The sequence below is a fragment of the Ammodytes marinus genome (assembly GCF_949987685.1).
Source record: "Ammodytes marinus genome assembly, chromosome: 7".
In the NCBI taxonomy this organism is placed as follows: Eukaryota; Metazoa; Chordata; class Actinopteri; order Uranoscopiformes; family Ammodytidae; genus Ammodytes; species Ammodytes marinus.
Window position 1 is genome coordinate 6,788,183 of NC_137211.1, and position 16,027 is coordinate 6,804,209.

Consider the following 16,027-nt stretch of genomic DNA (forward strand, 5'->3'; position numbering starts at 1 on the left):
AATAGGTCGACTATTTGTCACTTTTCCATTGAACACATTACTAGGCTATGTAGTAGGCCAATGCAGTTGGGACACAATTTATGTTCTTTATTTACCAGGACATACTGCAATGTGAAAAGACATTCAAGTCCACTTTTCTTAAACAGTCAAACATTTAAAGTCAAGAAAATCAGAGAGGCACAATGTCTCATTTACCACAACTCAACGATGGTCAAAACTAATACTGCCTTATCTGAATAATTCATTCATAATTAATTAAATCAGGCTCGAGCAAAGGGGCTTTCACAGATGGTCTGAAAACAATGAGGAGGGGGAAAAAATAGAAGGGTAAGCTGCAGGTGATGATATTAAACAAACACACACACATTAAGTGATGAGAGAATTTCCCAGGGCTTCAAATGAATGCTGATGGCCATAGAAACCTTGTAATCACTTGTGGTGCCAATATGCTGCAGAGGAGCAAGTGTGTGCCAGAATACCTTAGGATGATTTCTTAATAGCTTCATAAATCCATTCATGCATCACTAGCACACCAACACCACTGTCAGCATGCTGCTAGAGTTGACGCCACAGGCCTTTCAGCACCTGCTGCTTCACTAACATTAGATAGTTGGCCCACATTTCTCTTTGTTACAGCCAACAATTACAAGTGCTATTTTTGTTTTTAAAGGTGCAGTGTTTAGTATGTAAGGGCAATTGTATATCAAACTTGGTAGAAATGGAATATAATATGCATAAGTATGTTTATATTAGTGTATAATCGCTTGAAAATAAAAGTTGTTTTTGTTTCCTTAGAATGAGCCTTTTTCTGTCTACATAGGTGCAGGTCAACTTACACAGAGGCCGCCATGTTGCACCGCCATGTTTCTCCAGTAGCGCAGAATGGCCTTATGCATGTGTATATATATAGTTTATAGGCAATCTCAAACTTTCACTACTTGATGCAGCTACATATTCCGATATAACACACTGCCTTTATAACCTTTAACTTTTTTCTACCTTATGGAAAATGATGGAGACTGTGGTCCATAATAGAATTTGCAAAACAACAAAGAAAGGAAACTGCTGATGCAATGTGTATTCCTCCTTTCATTTATGTTTAGCTTTTTCTCAGTGTCTTCGCTCCACGGGGACTTTGCCAGACTGCTCAGCTGGGCTATACCTCACAGCTGTGGCCATGCACTCGCTCAGTTAATTACGAGAGAATACACTTCCGTATGACTGCACAGTCAGCAGGTTCACTCCATAGTGACTGAGGGGTGGGCAGACGGAGCCCCTCTCATTATCTGCTCAGTGCATACTTGTTGTTGTGGTCTTCATGTGCTGGTAAATACTACCACCTTTCAGTTGAGACAAGTACTGATAAATACTGCGGACGACCATAAAGTAAAACATTGACTTAAGATAAATGATAGTCAGCACAAAAATACAACATCAAGCACAGAATGTATTTTGTCAACATTTCAATAAATTACAGTGAAATTAAAGATTATATTTTGTATCTTCGGCATGTGTCTTTCGCTCCTCTTCATTGCAGCAAGCGGGGTTCAAAACATCGCCTGTAAAAGTCAAATTATTCTTAGTGACTTCATGGTGAGTAGTCAGTAGGCATCATTGTGTATCAGCTTGTATTGGCACACTAGTACATACCTGCTCCAGATCCTTCTCCTCATTAATGTTAAAGGCAAGTTCCTGTCTTGCTTGCTCTGCCTGCAGCCATAAAAATGAATGTACATATTTAAGATCAAAAGAGGCACACAGGCAAACACAAACATGACTTTGCTGCCAATGCAACGGTGACAGAGGTACATGAAGATGTAAGAGGCAAGACTTAACAACACTTTAAAGTGATCACACACTAGACAGTTTACATTACTATTAATATGTTGTTGTAGTCACTCAGATTTATTTATTTTTTTGGAGAGGGGAACTGCAGCATTCTGCCTCTGCAGTCTTTGTTGCCAGTTAAGGCTGCTGAGACTGGCGACACATAGAAAACATCCCCCCTTTTTGCTACTTTGTTATCCAAATTTTAAGTGTGTTTTAAATCATACCGAAGACAATGTCTTTCCTGTCAAATGCTTGCAGTAAGAGAAAACAAAATCCAGCACAGAGCATGTAATACGTATCTGGCATGACCTTGGTGTAACTTCTAACTTTGTTTGTTGTGGCACAAAAAAAAACCTTTGTGACATATCTGTGTACCCTTGTTGAACCAGATAAGGTGACAAAAGCTGTGCCAAGGACGGAATGTGATACTCATATACACATACATTCTTCTTCTCTAAATCTATCCCTAACCATAGAGTCTTTGAACAGCCTGTGTTTGTATGTGATGTTATGAAAAGGATTTAATGGTTATTTCATGAGTTTGGCATACCTCCTGGGAGGCTTGTCTCTCTCCAGACGTCTGCTGAGCAAACAGAACGGCGTCATGGACAGAAAGGAAGAGATGACTTCGGGCAATGTTGCCTTCATCGAAAGCTCCTCCGGCCTCCAGCTCCTCATACACCTGGGCTGCAGGCAGCAAGACAACCGATATCACACAAAGACATACACACAGTGAAGCAAGTGATTTAGCCTCTGTATCCATGTGGTATTAAATAAAAATAAAATGGTGGCTACTATTTACCACGTTCATTCGCTTAAAGGTAATCAATCACAATAAATGATGGATCAACTCTTTATCTCACTAGGATAGGTTGTACTCTTTTTATTACTAAAGTCATTCACAGATCTTGTGAGACTTGTAGGTGTCTGTTGCCATTCCAACTGCTCAGCAAAGCAAGCAAGTTTGAAATGTGTTTTATTAATTTAAGAATTTACCTTGAACATTAGCCAAGTAGAGTTTAATGCCCAGCGTAGCGTAGCTTAAGTTCATCTGTGTGGGATATCAAGGACAAAATAAGTTATTAAATGATGTGTTCATCTATTGGTTAATAATAACATGTAATTAAAAAATGTAATGCCTGAAATATCGTACTGTAGGCTAAATCATCGTCATTATTGTTGTTCTATAATTACGGTAAATGGAAACTTTCTCTATAGTCTAAAATAAACTTGTCAGGCTTATAAAGAACCCCAAGTTCTTCATAACGTCTTGAACCTTTTAAGAGTGACGTCACTAAAACATTGAAGTTGAAATGGTCCACTAGCCTATAGAACAACTTGAATCTAGTAGTACTGCAAACAAGCTTACAACCTTTATCAGTACTTTGATGCCCATTAGGTCAACAAAGCAGACCCCTGCCAAGTCGAGGATGAGGGTGTTGAAGGGCATAGGCTGGGACTCCAGTGTCGGTGGCTCTTGTTCAGGCGCCTGCTCACCCAGCTCAATGTCACTGCTGCTGAAGTTTACATAGCTGGTGGGAGGTTCCTGTGTGTTTGCACTGCCGTCATTCATATCAAAGTCATTTTGCAGTTCAAGTGTAGATATGGTCTGAATTTAAGAGGAAATAAGTTTGGGGAAAAAAAGGTCACAGGTTGTTTTTAATGTTTAACTGTGTGAAATACTGATATCAGAGTCACGACCCATAAAATAGCTTTGTATGTGCTAATTAAAGTTGGGGTCAGCAATTCTGGAGAACGCTGGTTGTCAAAATACATGAATATTTCCTCAGAATCAGCTACATGTCCGTACTGTGTTTGCGCTGAAAAATAATCCACTGTTAATGTACAGCCTAGGCTCTGAAAACTGGTGTATAAACAAAGGGTATGCATACAACGGGGGCCAAACATAACAAGCTACGCACTCATTTACAGAGCTTAGGCTGTGTGTTAACACTGGATTTTTCTTTCAGCGCACACACACACACACACACACACACACACACACACACACACACACACACACACACACACACACACACACACACACATTAAGGACAAGTATCAGATTGTGAGAAGATATACACAGATTTTGACAAAAGGTGATTTTGACAACAAGCATTCTCCAGAATCACTGACTCCACCTTTAAAACACAAGCGTTTCACATAAACTTGACCCCACCTGAGCCTTCATAATGGTCAATGACATGCTTTTCCTCTTTCTTGTCTCCTTGTCTTTCTTCTTCTCCTCTTTGGCCTTTTCCTTCTGTTCTTTAGCTAAGAACTTCCTCCTGGCCAGGATCAGTTTGCCAGGGTCCAGCCCTGTCTAGACACAAACGTACCAATGCAAACACCCATGAACTACAACCAACAACACAGTCATTCAAACCTGGCTGACCTTTACTGAGGGCAAAATAGGCCATTTCTTCACTGTACCTTTTTGATGACCCTCTCGCGAAATATTTCAGCATTTGCAAAATAGAGGGGTGAGCAGTAGTCCACTATTTTCACACCTGTTATCGACATGGCCTGTGGAGAACAACACACTTATTGAATATTTCCCTTACATTATGTGTAACGGCACAAAAACACAAACACGTATTTTAGTTTCATACCTTGCTGTACACCTTCGGATTCTTGTAGATATCTGTATCCATAATCTGAACCATTTCCGAGCCATTACGACTATGAGGAACATAGCATTAAAATGAGCAATAGATTAATAAACAATTATATATACAACACAGCATATTTCATGTAATTTACTCACAACTGTGTCTTGAATATCACTACCAGGATGGAAAAGCCCACTCCGACAGCAACCCCATATGGCAAGCTGAGAAAGAACGTGGCCAAGAATGTCACAACCCACACACACTGGAAGAGAAAGAAAAAAAGAATAACATAAGAATATGGAGATGATATAGACATTGCACTGTGCTGAATTATTGCATCTGGGGTTTTTTACTTACGCAGTCCAATTTGCTCTTCTTCCATAAGTAATAGGGATCAGAAAGCTGTAAGAGTGTGTTCTTCAGGTTCACTGCAATCAACGCTCCAAGCACCGACTGGGGAAACCAAAGTCTCATAAGTCACTAATCATGCCTGGATTGTTCTCTTACCTCTACTTAAATTTCTTCATAATAATGAGTTTTTGTCCACTTACTTTTGGAAGGGGATTCAGGTAGGTTCCCAGCACAAGCATTGTAATCATTACCACCAGCATCACACATAGACTGGCAAACTGAAAGGGCAGTAACAGAGCAGCAGTTAGCATTTGTGGGTATTATTTTCTTGTAGTCCATACTTTTTGGGTGGATGTGTCTCCCACAATATATATATTTTTTTTTAAAGCCTTTTTATATTGCACTTCATGAATCACACACAATACTTGGCCTAACACAAAGATACAGTGCCTTGGAGAGCAGCACAGCACAGCATTCACCTGTGATGATCCACCCGCATTATCCACAGCCAGGGTTACAGACAGGGCACAGCAGATGGCATGGATCTTGAAGAAGGAACCCAGGAAATTGCCGGAGCCAAGGGCCAACATTTCCTGTACAAGAACATACACTTACAACATGGAATGAAATATAAACTACAGAGCTAGTGAGGAATAAATAGTTTTTTTTTACCTGGTTGGGATCCACATCGTAGCCATGCTTGGCTGCCAGTGTCCTGCCCACGGCCAAGTTAATGACATACCCCACGATAGCGAGCGAGACCGCTGTGCTCAACATGTCTTCCCACTGACTCACTTTTGGCAGGATTGGTGTTGGGAATCTATATATAGACAATAATATAGACATGAAATACATCTAAGTTGAATAGTGAAAATGAGTTAGTTGCATGCAGTAATGTTAATGCATGAAGCAATTCTAACCGTGCTGTCGTATGCTTTTACCCCAAAGGAATTTCTCCCACTACGTCCATGTGATACTTCTCGGGGAGATGCAGAGGGCCGGAGATGGCTGTGGCCACTACCACCTGGAATAGGGATCAATCACAACTATTGACATTGAAACAGTTTTTTTTTTGAGCAACAGCTCCTAGAAATTAGACAAGAATGAAATAATGCAATATTCTGTCTTTAAAGACATGATAAAGTTGAATTTACTTACAACAACGATCTCTATAGGAATGGGGAAGGGCAGCTTGTGGCGGTAGCGTACGTTCAGCTCCTTCACCACAATCAGGACTATGCCACTGACCAGAGCAAAGACTAAAGACGCTATGTTGGTCTCAGGAAGGCCTTTGAAAATATCTATAAGAGTCTGTGACAAAGTATTAAAATTTCATTTTATTGCCATATAACTACCGATGTATTTTTATGTTATTTTGATCTTATGGAAAAGTCACTTACATATATAGTGGCCAGAGGACCACTGTAAGGTGGCACGTGGATGCCAAAGATGTACTTGAGCACCGAGATGAGGATCATCAATCCTGCCGCGGTCATGAAGCCTCTGATGAAGGATTCTGACAGATAGATGGCTACAAAGCCAAACTGCACCAAGCTCAGGCCAATCTACACAGACATAAGGAGTTATCAGTGTAGGCCTATCATTCAGATTGAACTGCACCTCACGTTTCATTCCAATTTCTCTTGAAAAGGCTGCAGCTTGTAGTGTTATCTATGAATACCTGTATGATTGCAGTTAAACAGGCCAGTGTTCCAGATATTCCCAGGCGAGCTTCGTTCATCGACTCTGTGTCCACCACTGTGGCATTGAGAGTGGCATTGAAATGACTGAAGTCCGACTCGGGGGCCAGCCGAAGACACACCATTCCCACCATTATGCTGAGGACAGCAAACGTTCCTGGGACATAGAAATAAGTGTGTCACATCTATTTATTTTCTTGGCCGTATATACTGCAAACTGTGCAGAGTCAGGCTGAGGAGCGCAGCTGATCTGAAACCGTGCAGCTACACGGCAACTTATCACTGTCATCATAGGCAATGGCTGCAGATAAATCACTGTGATTTACCCGGGACCATCTGGTGAACAGTGCCCATGAAGAAGTACGGGATGAGGGGGAAGAAAGAGGAATAGAGACCGTTGACAGGAGGGAGGCTTGCCAGGAGGGCGAATGCCATGCCTGGAAAGAACAAAAAACACTTCTTTATATTTAACTCTCAAATAAATCATAATAACATAACGAATAGTACAAAAATCTTCTATACTGGAGCCAATGTATATAATGTATATACTGGAGATTCATGTTTTCTTTATGATTCCTTAGACTGAAATGTAATGTGCTTTTAGTAGGTAAGACTATAATGGGCTTTTATCTGATGTACAAGTATCTGTATTGTTATGTTGTTTTCACTTAAGGATGTCTATTATATAATCCTCTATTTAAACAGGTGGTACCACAATTAACAACTATTAACAACAGCAAAGGGACTACCGATGAAAAGCTATACCTCGTTTTTATTTATAACAACTACTATCAGTCAGTGTGTATTGTACAGAGGCATGAGAGGGAGGACTAACCTTGTGGCACCTGTATAGTGCCAGCGCTGACCCCACTGATGACATCAAATAGCAGGTTTTCCTTGACTTTATACTTGGGAAGCCAGCGCAGTATAGGCAGGTGTGTGAATAACAAGCCCTTCAGCCTAGACGCAGAGCATCTGACACAAACAAACAAGACAACATCTTTGATTCTTTTAAGGTTTTCTGCTTGTTACTTTTAAAAAAACATTGTGGTGACTGAAAGCTAACAGGGGGCTTGATGACAACACAAAGAGGTGGATTTTGTGTGATAGGAAGACATGTACTGTATAGCTTATGTTGATTGATGCGGTGAATTTGTTATTTATTTTTTTTCGTACCTGAAGAGATTCTTCACTTTCTCTCCGACGGGGAATTGTCGACTCTTCTTGTCAAACTCTTTGTCAAAGTCGTGGAGGTGGTACGCCGGCCTGTCAGTCACATAACGTGGGCGGTCCGGGAGCATGGCTATAGCATGATGTAATATATTTAGACAATAGTAAATTATCTGTGATCTCAATGTGCAATTTAAGGAATTGCTATCTTATAATTCACCCCGACACAGTAATATTCATCAGTTGAGGTACATAAGTCCTGTTGTCTTGTACTCAGTTTTTATATCTTTAACATTTTCCTTCATTTAGACATTAAACAAGTCATGATAAGATCAATATTATTTTACTTCAATAGCATACTTACATGAAAACATTGATTTAGGATGTTTTCAGACCCTTGACCAGGGACTTTTTTGAAAATCTTCTTAATTATTCAAAACAATCAAATATATATATAAAAATATTTAAATACTCTAAAGGAAAAGTAGCCAATGCCCACATGTGTAAAGCTGTAATCGCGAATTGTATTTGCAAGAAAATAGACCACCAATCTGTGAACTGATTTTCATTTATAACAGAATCTTATTTCATAAACTCTATAGTGGATTAAAAATCATAATATTTATCTGTAGTGAAATAGAAAGTGGCACCAAAAGAAAAGAAGTAGTCACCTCAAATATGAATTTAAGTACATTACTTGAGTAAATGTACACTGATAGAACTGCCCTGCTGCTTGATCTACTTATTAAAAGATTAGGGCAATTTTTTTATGTCAAATTAATATGTAGTTTAGTTGGTAGCGCTAGTCTTTGTATAAACTTCTTGAGCTCCTCCCAATTTGCAATTTAATTGGAACTTAAAAAAACAAAACAAGAGTGTTGTTTGATGTGAGGGTGTGTCTGAGAACATTGGCTGGGATTATGTAAATGCATTTTGTTAATGAAAATATGTCCTTTGAATGAATGCAGATTCATTTCAGAGGTGTACTATATATATATCAACATTATATATAATGTTGATTGATCATGTTATTTGATCATCATATTCATACAGTTGTGGGAACAATGGGATCTTAAGGAATTCAAATACGTATCTTCATATGTATGTGGCATATTTGTAAATCAGGTGCCAGGCTATAATCTAACCTTGAAGGGTGAGGAACCAACCAACAGGTTTATGGGCTGCTAAAATATTTACTCAACACACAGGTATATAATAGCACAAGCAAAGTTCACTGAGTGCATCTTACAGTCTGACCGCTGTAGAATAGATTCGACAAGTCTATCATATTCCATGTTTCGTAAGAAAAGGTTTATAATGTTTGATTTAATATATATATATTTTTTTTTTAATTTAAATTGACAGTCAAACTATTGGTAAAGGCGCAGTGTCTGGAAACTAGCAACTAACTTCAAAAAGCATTAGGCAAAATGTTATTGGTTCCTTGTAAAGAGTTTAGGCAGCAGAGTTAAAGCTCAAGAACAAATACCTGGATGTAAAGGTTGCGTTGCAACAAGTATCTCAACTATTGAACAAAGAAACACCTGTCAAGTTTCATTTTGTTTTACATAATGTTCGGTGATGGTGTTTTATCATTCAGACGACAATATGCATTTGTACATTTTGTTCAGATTAATCTGTAAAAATGATATTTTCTTAATATTATGTGTCCTTATATAAAGATGTCACTGATAAAATAATTGAAAAAAAAGTCTGAAGCAAATCATGAGCTACACTACAGATTTCAATGTCAATATTATTTTTAGAAAGCTCGGATTCTGAATGACTTCCTGTAGAAGTGGGCACTGTACCTTATCGTTGAAGTGCAGCGTCTGCGGGCATTTGGCTCTGCTGTGTGCATTGGGCACCACTTATAGAGCTATGCTAAATAACCTCCTGGGTGGAGCTTACAAAACGTCACAGCTTGAAAAACGGCATTCGCAGGGTTACGGGTACCTATGACTCATGTTAATTGTAGATTAGGGTGTTGCTGCATTTATGTAATATAAAGCAAGGACATGACGAGATGGGATTACCAATAAATGCAACTTTAATGGGTTCAACTTGTATTTACATGTAGTATCCTCACATTCATTCTCTCATAAACACACACAATTGTAACATGTTGTATATGGTAAATGTTAGACATTATCGACAGCTGGAATCGAGCCACTTTAAAAGCCCAGTTTAACTTGACCTACACAATTCATACTTACTGTAAAATAAATGATACATATAGTGTGTTTCAACATTTAAAAAGGATGTGTCAAAAACGACAAGGTATAGAACATGATTTTTTTGGTTTTGTGTGCAAATCAACGGCGTCAATATCAAAGACTAAAGTGCAATTATTCATCAAATCCATTTGTGTTATCTCTCATCTTGTGGGAGGAATGTCAGAATTGTTCTAATTGACTCTTGATAGAAAATAAGCATGTCTCCCCCTGGTGGAACAAACGATAAAAAGCTAAAAATTCAACAGGAATGCTTTTGCTTCCGGTATAGTGATGAGTATGAAGGGAGAAATCGGTTTCTAAAATTGCTTCAATGAATTGAATTGCAATGAAGGGAGTGACTGTTAAAATATATGGGTATTCTTTTGTTCAAAACTGCTAACTATAAAAAACATAATTTAAGGTACAAACACTCAAAACACTCCAACACACACTATCAACCTTGCATTAGCAGTAGAATGGCTTCAGGTAGAAGGTTTTAGTTTTGGTTAGGAGTATTTCAACATTGAGTGTATTTCCACTTTTGTCTCATCAACTAACATTAGCGGTAACACAAGTAGCCTGTAATGACGGGGGATTTCCATTAATGCATTAGCTGTTTTTAAGATTACACAATGCCAAGAAGATTTTTAAAAAATACATGTGAAAAAGCCCCTTCTGCATGTCTCTCCATAAATAGCCTCGAGCAATTCATTCAAAAAGCAGTTCCAGTCTTCAGCGGTTTAGACCTATGCCTATTTATAGGAATATAGTACGTGGGTCTTTAAAAGTAGGAGAACAGGTTATAATACAAATACAGAGCTTGTAAAGTTAGTGTAACAAGTGCAACTCCTTGTGGCAAAAAGTCACATGACTTCTTAAATCTAGCCGTGTCTGTTTTTTCCTCCTCTTTGTTACAAAAGCTATTTTCTTTGACCAGCTCCTTCTGTCCTTCTGGCAGCCTTAAAACCCCTCTCAAAGTCCAACTCGCTCTGTTAAGAACCAGCGCTGGCTAGAAGTCGCTGAGAATGCTGATGTCTGCAAACTCCTGGCGATATCTATAGGAGTATAAAGCCAAGAGGAAGGACCATTTGAGAGTCATGAAGCTCCACACACAGGACAGATAGAGGCTCCGAGGGTCAGTGGGAGCTGTGGGACAGAGACAAAGTAGAATGATGAATGCGTTTATAAAGCATTGGGACAAATGAATCAACCATTTGAGTCAAAAAGCACATGAGTTCTGAAAGCCCCTGTAAACCCAAATCCACTAAATCCTCCTAACTACAGTGGAGGAAGTAAGTATTTCACCCCTCACTGATTTTGTAAGTTTGCCCACTTACAATGAAATGAACGGTCTATTATTTTAATGCTAGGTTTATTTTAACAGTGAAAGACAGAATATCAAAAAGAAAATCCAGAAAATCACATAAAAATAAAAGATATAAATTATTTTGCATTTCATTGAGTGAAATAAGTATTTGATCTCCTATCAAAACTTTGCTTAGTACTTGGTGGAGAAACCCTTGTTGGCAAGTACAGCGGTCAGACGTGTCTTGTAGTTGATGAACAGGTTTGCACACATCTCAGGAGGATATTTGGACCACTCCTCTTAGCAGATCCTCTCCTAATCTTTAAGGTGTCGAGGCTGTCGCCTGAGCTTCAGCTCCCTCCACAGATCTATTGGATTAAGGTCCGGAGACTGGCTAGGCCACTCCATGACCTTAATGTGCTTCTTCTTGAGCCACTCCTTTGTTGTCTTTGCTGTATTTTTAGGGTCATTGACATGCTGGAAGACCCACCCATGACCCATGTTTACGGACCTGGCTGAGAGAAAGAGGTTGTCACCCAGTATTTCATGGTACATCGCCCCATCCATAGTTCCCTCGATGCAGTGAAGTCCACCTGTCCCCTTAGAAGAGAAACACCCCCAAAGCATAATGCTTCAACCTCCATGCTTGACTATGGGGATGGTGTTATTGGGGTCATAGTCAGAATTCCTCTTTCTCCAAGCATGGCGAGTGACTATGATATTAGACCGTTCATTTCTTTGTAAGTGGGCAAACTTACAAAATCGGTGATCAAATACTTATTTCCTCCACTGTATGTAATTTAGGGAGTTAGTTACAAGATGGTAAGCATCTGAAAGGAGTTTATCAGTCCAAATTAAATATATTGTCATTAAAGTTTGATCAACTTCAGAGATTCAGTTTAGATGAGGCGGGCAATGCTCTGGTTCTTATGACACAGTACGAATTTTGAACCAATCACGGCAGTTCTCTACCCAAACGTTCTATACATTTTTATTAACATTTATTTTCAATCAAATGTTTGTAAAAGCTTATTGAGACACCCAACTTTGATAACATGTTGATTTTTTAAAATATTTTAGACCAGGTTTCAAGAGGCTTTCAGAATGAATGTTTTAAATAACAGCAGAGAGAGGATTACATTGATTCTGTGTGATGGCGAGAGTCAGGAAGGTGATGAAGGCGGCCACAGACAGAGCAGAGAAGAGAACACCAACAGTGATGAAGAACTTTAAGCCTTTGAGCCAGGTGCGCCAGAAGTCCTGCAGGTACATGATGTGTGTGACCAGAGCCCACAGAGCCAGCACTCCTGGGGAAAGGGACAAATAAAGACCTGTATTGAGTGCATGTGAAACTACGATTAGAAAGTATAGAGAGACTACAGCCAAATAACTGGAGCAGGGCTCTAGACTGCGACCAAATGCTCAGACAGTGCGAGTTGTTTTTAAAACTAGGGTCACGCGCGCGACCATTATTATTATTTTAGAGAGAGTCATTATTATTATTTTAGAGAGAGAGAGAGAGAGAGAGAGAGAGAGAGAGAGAGAGAGAGAGAGAGAGAGAGAGAGAATAGTCCGCGAGTGATCAGTGGAACGGTCAACAGCGCGGATCACGTGACCTCGCGACTTTTTCCGCTATATTTGACGACTTTCCGCCCAGAGACACATCTTGCGATTTTTTTTTAACCGCGCGCACGAGAGCAGAGTAGCAACGGAGCTGTCTACTCCTCACCGCTGACTGCACTGATAGAAGCCCCCGGCCACCTGCAGCAGCCAGCAGACAGACAGCACTGTGTGCCAGGTGACTTTTGTGAACACGACAATTGTTTTATATGTCCACATTCAATAGGCCACTGCATATCTATTAAACAGCTAACCTTGTAGTTATATGGTAACAAAAAAATTGTGTAAAGTGAGTTTGTAAATATGTAAATAGGCCTAACTAAACTACCTGGTCAGCATTTTTATTAATTTTGCGTCTTTCAGAATAGCATAGGCTATAATGCAAATTAGTTGATAATGTCATCTAGCTCCTACTAGTTACTTTTGGGCCAATAACTAGGCTATTTTCCTTACAGGAGTCAGCAGAGATAGAGTAGGAAAAATCAGAGGGCTTGGACGTAGAAGTGGTTGTGGTGAAAATGGGCAAAAAAAAATCCTTTTCCTAAAGGAATGTCTGAAGAATTTCACATGGTGATGCAAAATCAACAACACAATGAACTGTATCATCTGTTCAGTGTGGTCCAAAACATGCTGGCAATACAATATCAATAGGCCTAATATAGTTAAAATTGTGAAACATTTTAATAGATGCGTTGCAGGTCTATTTAATGTTTGCCCCTACATTTTCTGCTTGCGCCCCTAAAAATTCTGAGTTAGGGGCGCCAGTACTCCTAGTAAAAAAAGGTTAGTCTGGAGCCCTGTGGAGCATCACATAAAATAAAATAAAATCTACTTTCAAATACCGGTTGATACGCAAATGTATGGTGGTCCACATGTTAACATTATTCACTAAATGGTATTAAATGGCACAGTGAATGACTAAAATAAGTGGTGCAGAGGAGGGGGATAAGCTACAAATCTGGTCATATGCACAAGTGTGATCAGTATTACAATATTAAAATCAGCTGACAGAAATTAAGTCTAACAAATTATGAATGCAAATCATGTGATGTGATAATTGTCAGGGTTCCTACAACTTAAGGCACATTAGATTGAAGACTAACATAAAACCCTACATGTCTTCTTAGCATCTGTAAGACTTTTGAAAGATTGATTCAAGACATTTAATAGCAGCAATGCCTTATTTTTTAGATGAATACATTCAAAACCTCTTAGGCCTTTTTAAAGGTCTGCAGGATTCCTGTGTGCAAAAGGATTATGCAGCCTAAATTGTATGCTCCAATACGATGTGAGGAGGTAAAATCCAACACAGTGTTTCCCCTACCATTGAACAGGCCTGGCGGGGCCGCCAGGCCAACGGGACCCCCCGCCAGGCCAACAGCAGCCTAACTTTAAAAAAAATAATAATAATAAAAAAAAAATTATTATCAATTTTTCATTGATTCCGTAATAATAATATGCGAGCGCCTGCGCGGCACTGTCGGTCTACCCCTCGTGTGCGCCTGTCTTTACAACCTCTCGTTTGATCGTCCCATCAGCTGATCTGTGTGTCTGCGCGCAGCGCGATGCGTGTGTGTATTCGGTGCGGGTGCGCACTTGTTAAAACACGGAAGCCAATGAGCAGGAGCATGACTAGCAAGCAAACGTTGATCTAGTGGCGAAAATAAAACCAGCGCCTGCTCTATGGAGATATTAAGGACTCAGTAACAGGGACGTTGAACAGGAAAAAGTGCTGCGCAAAGTTTAGAAAGTTAAAATCGCTACGTCGCCGTGGCAACACAACCAATCTGTATCAACAGCTGAGACAGCGCTGAAAAAAACGGCTTGCACTCGTTTCAGTAAGTTTACAGAAGTGCCACATTGCTACTGCCTTTGACATTCTTCTCAGAAAAGCGTTCATTTATTTTCAAGGGACATATTAATTTATTTATTGTTTTAACTGTCAAGTTATCTTGAAAACAGCAGGCTGTTGTAGGCCTACACGCTTTATTTTTGAATTTTCAATGCTACTTTATTTGTATGTTTTAAATTGAGAAATAGCCTAGATGAAATATAATGGTCGGAATAGGGAATTTGCCTTATGTAGCACACATGTTGATAGGCTAATCATGATGTGTAGCCTATGTTAATTCATTTATTTTCAACAAGGCTATTTGCATTAAAAAAAATAAAGAACATTTTTCAATAGGCTAGCTTCAAGGTGAGGTGATTCAGATTATTCCAGAAATGAGTCTAAACAGGACCTGTCTATATTAGATCTCAGTGTTTATTGTTTTATTGAAATCCATGTGTTTTTCTTCAATAGTTTACGTGGCTTGTGTCTCCAAATTATTACAGAAAATAGTTATAGGCAGGACATATGACAGTTGTTTACAGAGCACAAAATTAATCAGATTTCGCCTCTCAAAGTGCACCAGATTGATGTATTTAACTTTAAAAGGATAAGGTTTTCTTCTGCAGGGGCATGCCCCCAGACCCCTCTAAAAGGTCCATTCTCACCCAGCAGGATCTAAAACTCCTGTGAGAAACACCACATGTACAAACGTACTGAATGTGAAAGTATAACCCTATGCCCTCATTTTTAACAGGCTGTCAAAAGAGGCTCATCCCAAATGGGGTTCGTTTTGGTCAATTTCTTCTAGAAATTTGGTACGCACGCGGCGCGCATACTCTTTATCAGCTCTTACCACCGGGCCTAAAAAAAATTCTAGGGGAAACACTGCAACATATATGACCATATTATAGTTAATATCTGGTGTTGTTGTCATACCTGACAGGCCTCCCATGGCCGCTGTCCATGGTTGTTTATACGCGATATTCCAGACCAAGAAAGCCGAAAATCCAACCAGGGTGCCAAAGGTAGCATAGCCTATGCTAATGTAGACTCTGCTGATTCCCATTGTAAAACACAACCAAACTGTCTGTTTACAGGGGTGAGAGATAATGGCGTATTTTTAAAAACCAGACAGGCATTAAGCTACATCAACAGCTTACCACCGACATTATGTAACTACTATCGCTGATAAAAAGCAACAAGATTAAATCCCCCCACTCGGCTAGACGACAAGTGAGGACGACGTCTGTCAATATTGGCAATCAAATCAATTTAAAAAAGTTAAATAATGGCTAGTTCGGTATGTGTCTTGTATAACACACAAACTCCGATGACATAATTCAGATATCTTGCTAACAAACAGGCAGCAGCAAAACAAGAAGTATTTA

At 39.3% G+C, this 16,027-nt stretch overlaps 2 protein-coding genes across 2 annotated transcripts; both read right to left on the bottom strand.

Moving 5' to 3' along the window:
* Positions 1–1,454: 1,454 nt before the first annotated feature.
* On the bottom strand, positions 1,455–7,794 carry LOC307253713 (solute carrier family 26 member 9-like; the record flags this gene model as incomplete). The annotated part of the gene is made up of 20 exons (XM_080031849.1): positions 1,455–1,559; positions 1,651–1,710; positions 2,381–2,517; positions 2,827–2,881; positions 3,203–3,439; positions 4,010–4,153; positions 4,264–4,356; positions 4,443–4,512; positions 4,598–4,704; positions 4,800–4,895; positions 4,994–5,071; positions 5,273–5,386; positions 5,466–5,613; positions 5,735–5,817; positions 5,952–6,104; positions 6,194–6,358; positions 6,475–6,650; positions 6,820–6,930; positions 7,329–7,468; positions 7,670–7,794. 20 exons carry the CDS (start codon positions 7,792–7,794, stop codon positions 1,548–1,550), a joined length of 2,304 nt encoding a protein of 767 aa, XP_079887975.1. The 3' UTR covers positions 1,455–1,547.
* A 1,907-nt stretch (positions 7,795–9,701) lies between these two features.
* On the bottom strand, positions 9,702–16,027 carry slc48a1a (solute carrier family 48 member 1a). Its single transcript, XM_080030345.1, has 3 exons — positions 15,576–16,027; positions 12,325–12,492; positions 9,702–11,025 (listed from the first exon to the last, which is right to left on the bottom strand). The coding sequence occupies exons 1-3, from the start codon at positions 15,703–15,705 to the stop codon at positions 10,889–10,891; spliced, it is 435 nt and encodes a 144-aa protein (XP_079886471.1). The 5' UTR covers positions 15,706–16,027; the 3' UTR covers positions 9,702–10,888.

Bases quoted from the DNA above. Each gene is read 5' to 3' on its own strand.
- slc48a1a (XM_080030345.1), bottom strand. From the start codon at position 15,705: ATGGGAATCAGCAGAGTCTACATTAGCATAGGCTATGCTACCTTTGGC. The intron at 12,493-15,575 runs GTATGACAACAA...CCCTTTCCCCAG, and splicing joins GGCCATGGGAGGCCTGTCAG to GAGTGCTGGCTCTGTGGGCT. The intron at 11,026-12,324 runs GTAATCCTCTCT...TCTGTCCCACAG, and splicing joins CGCCATCACACAGAATCAAT to CTCCCACTGACCCTCGGAGC.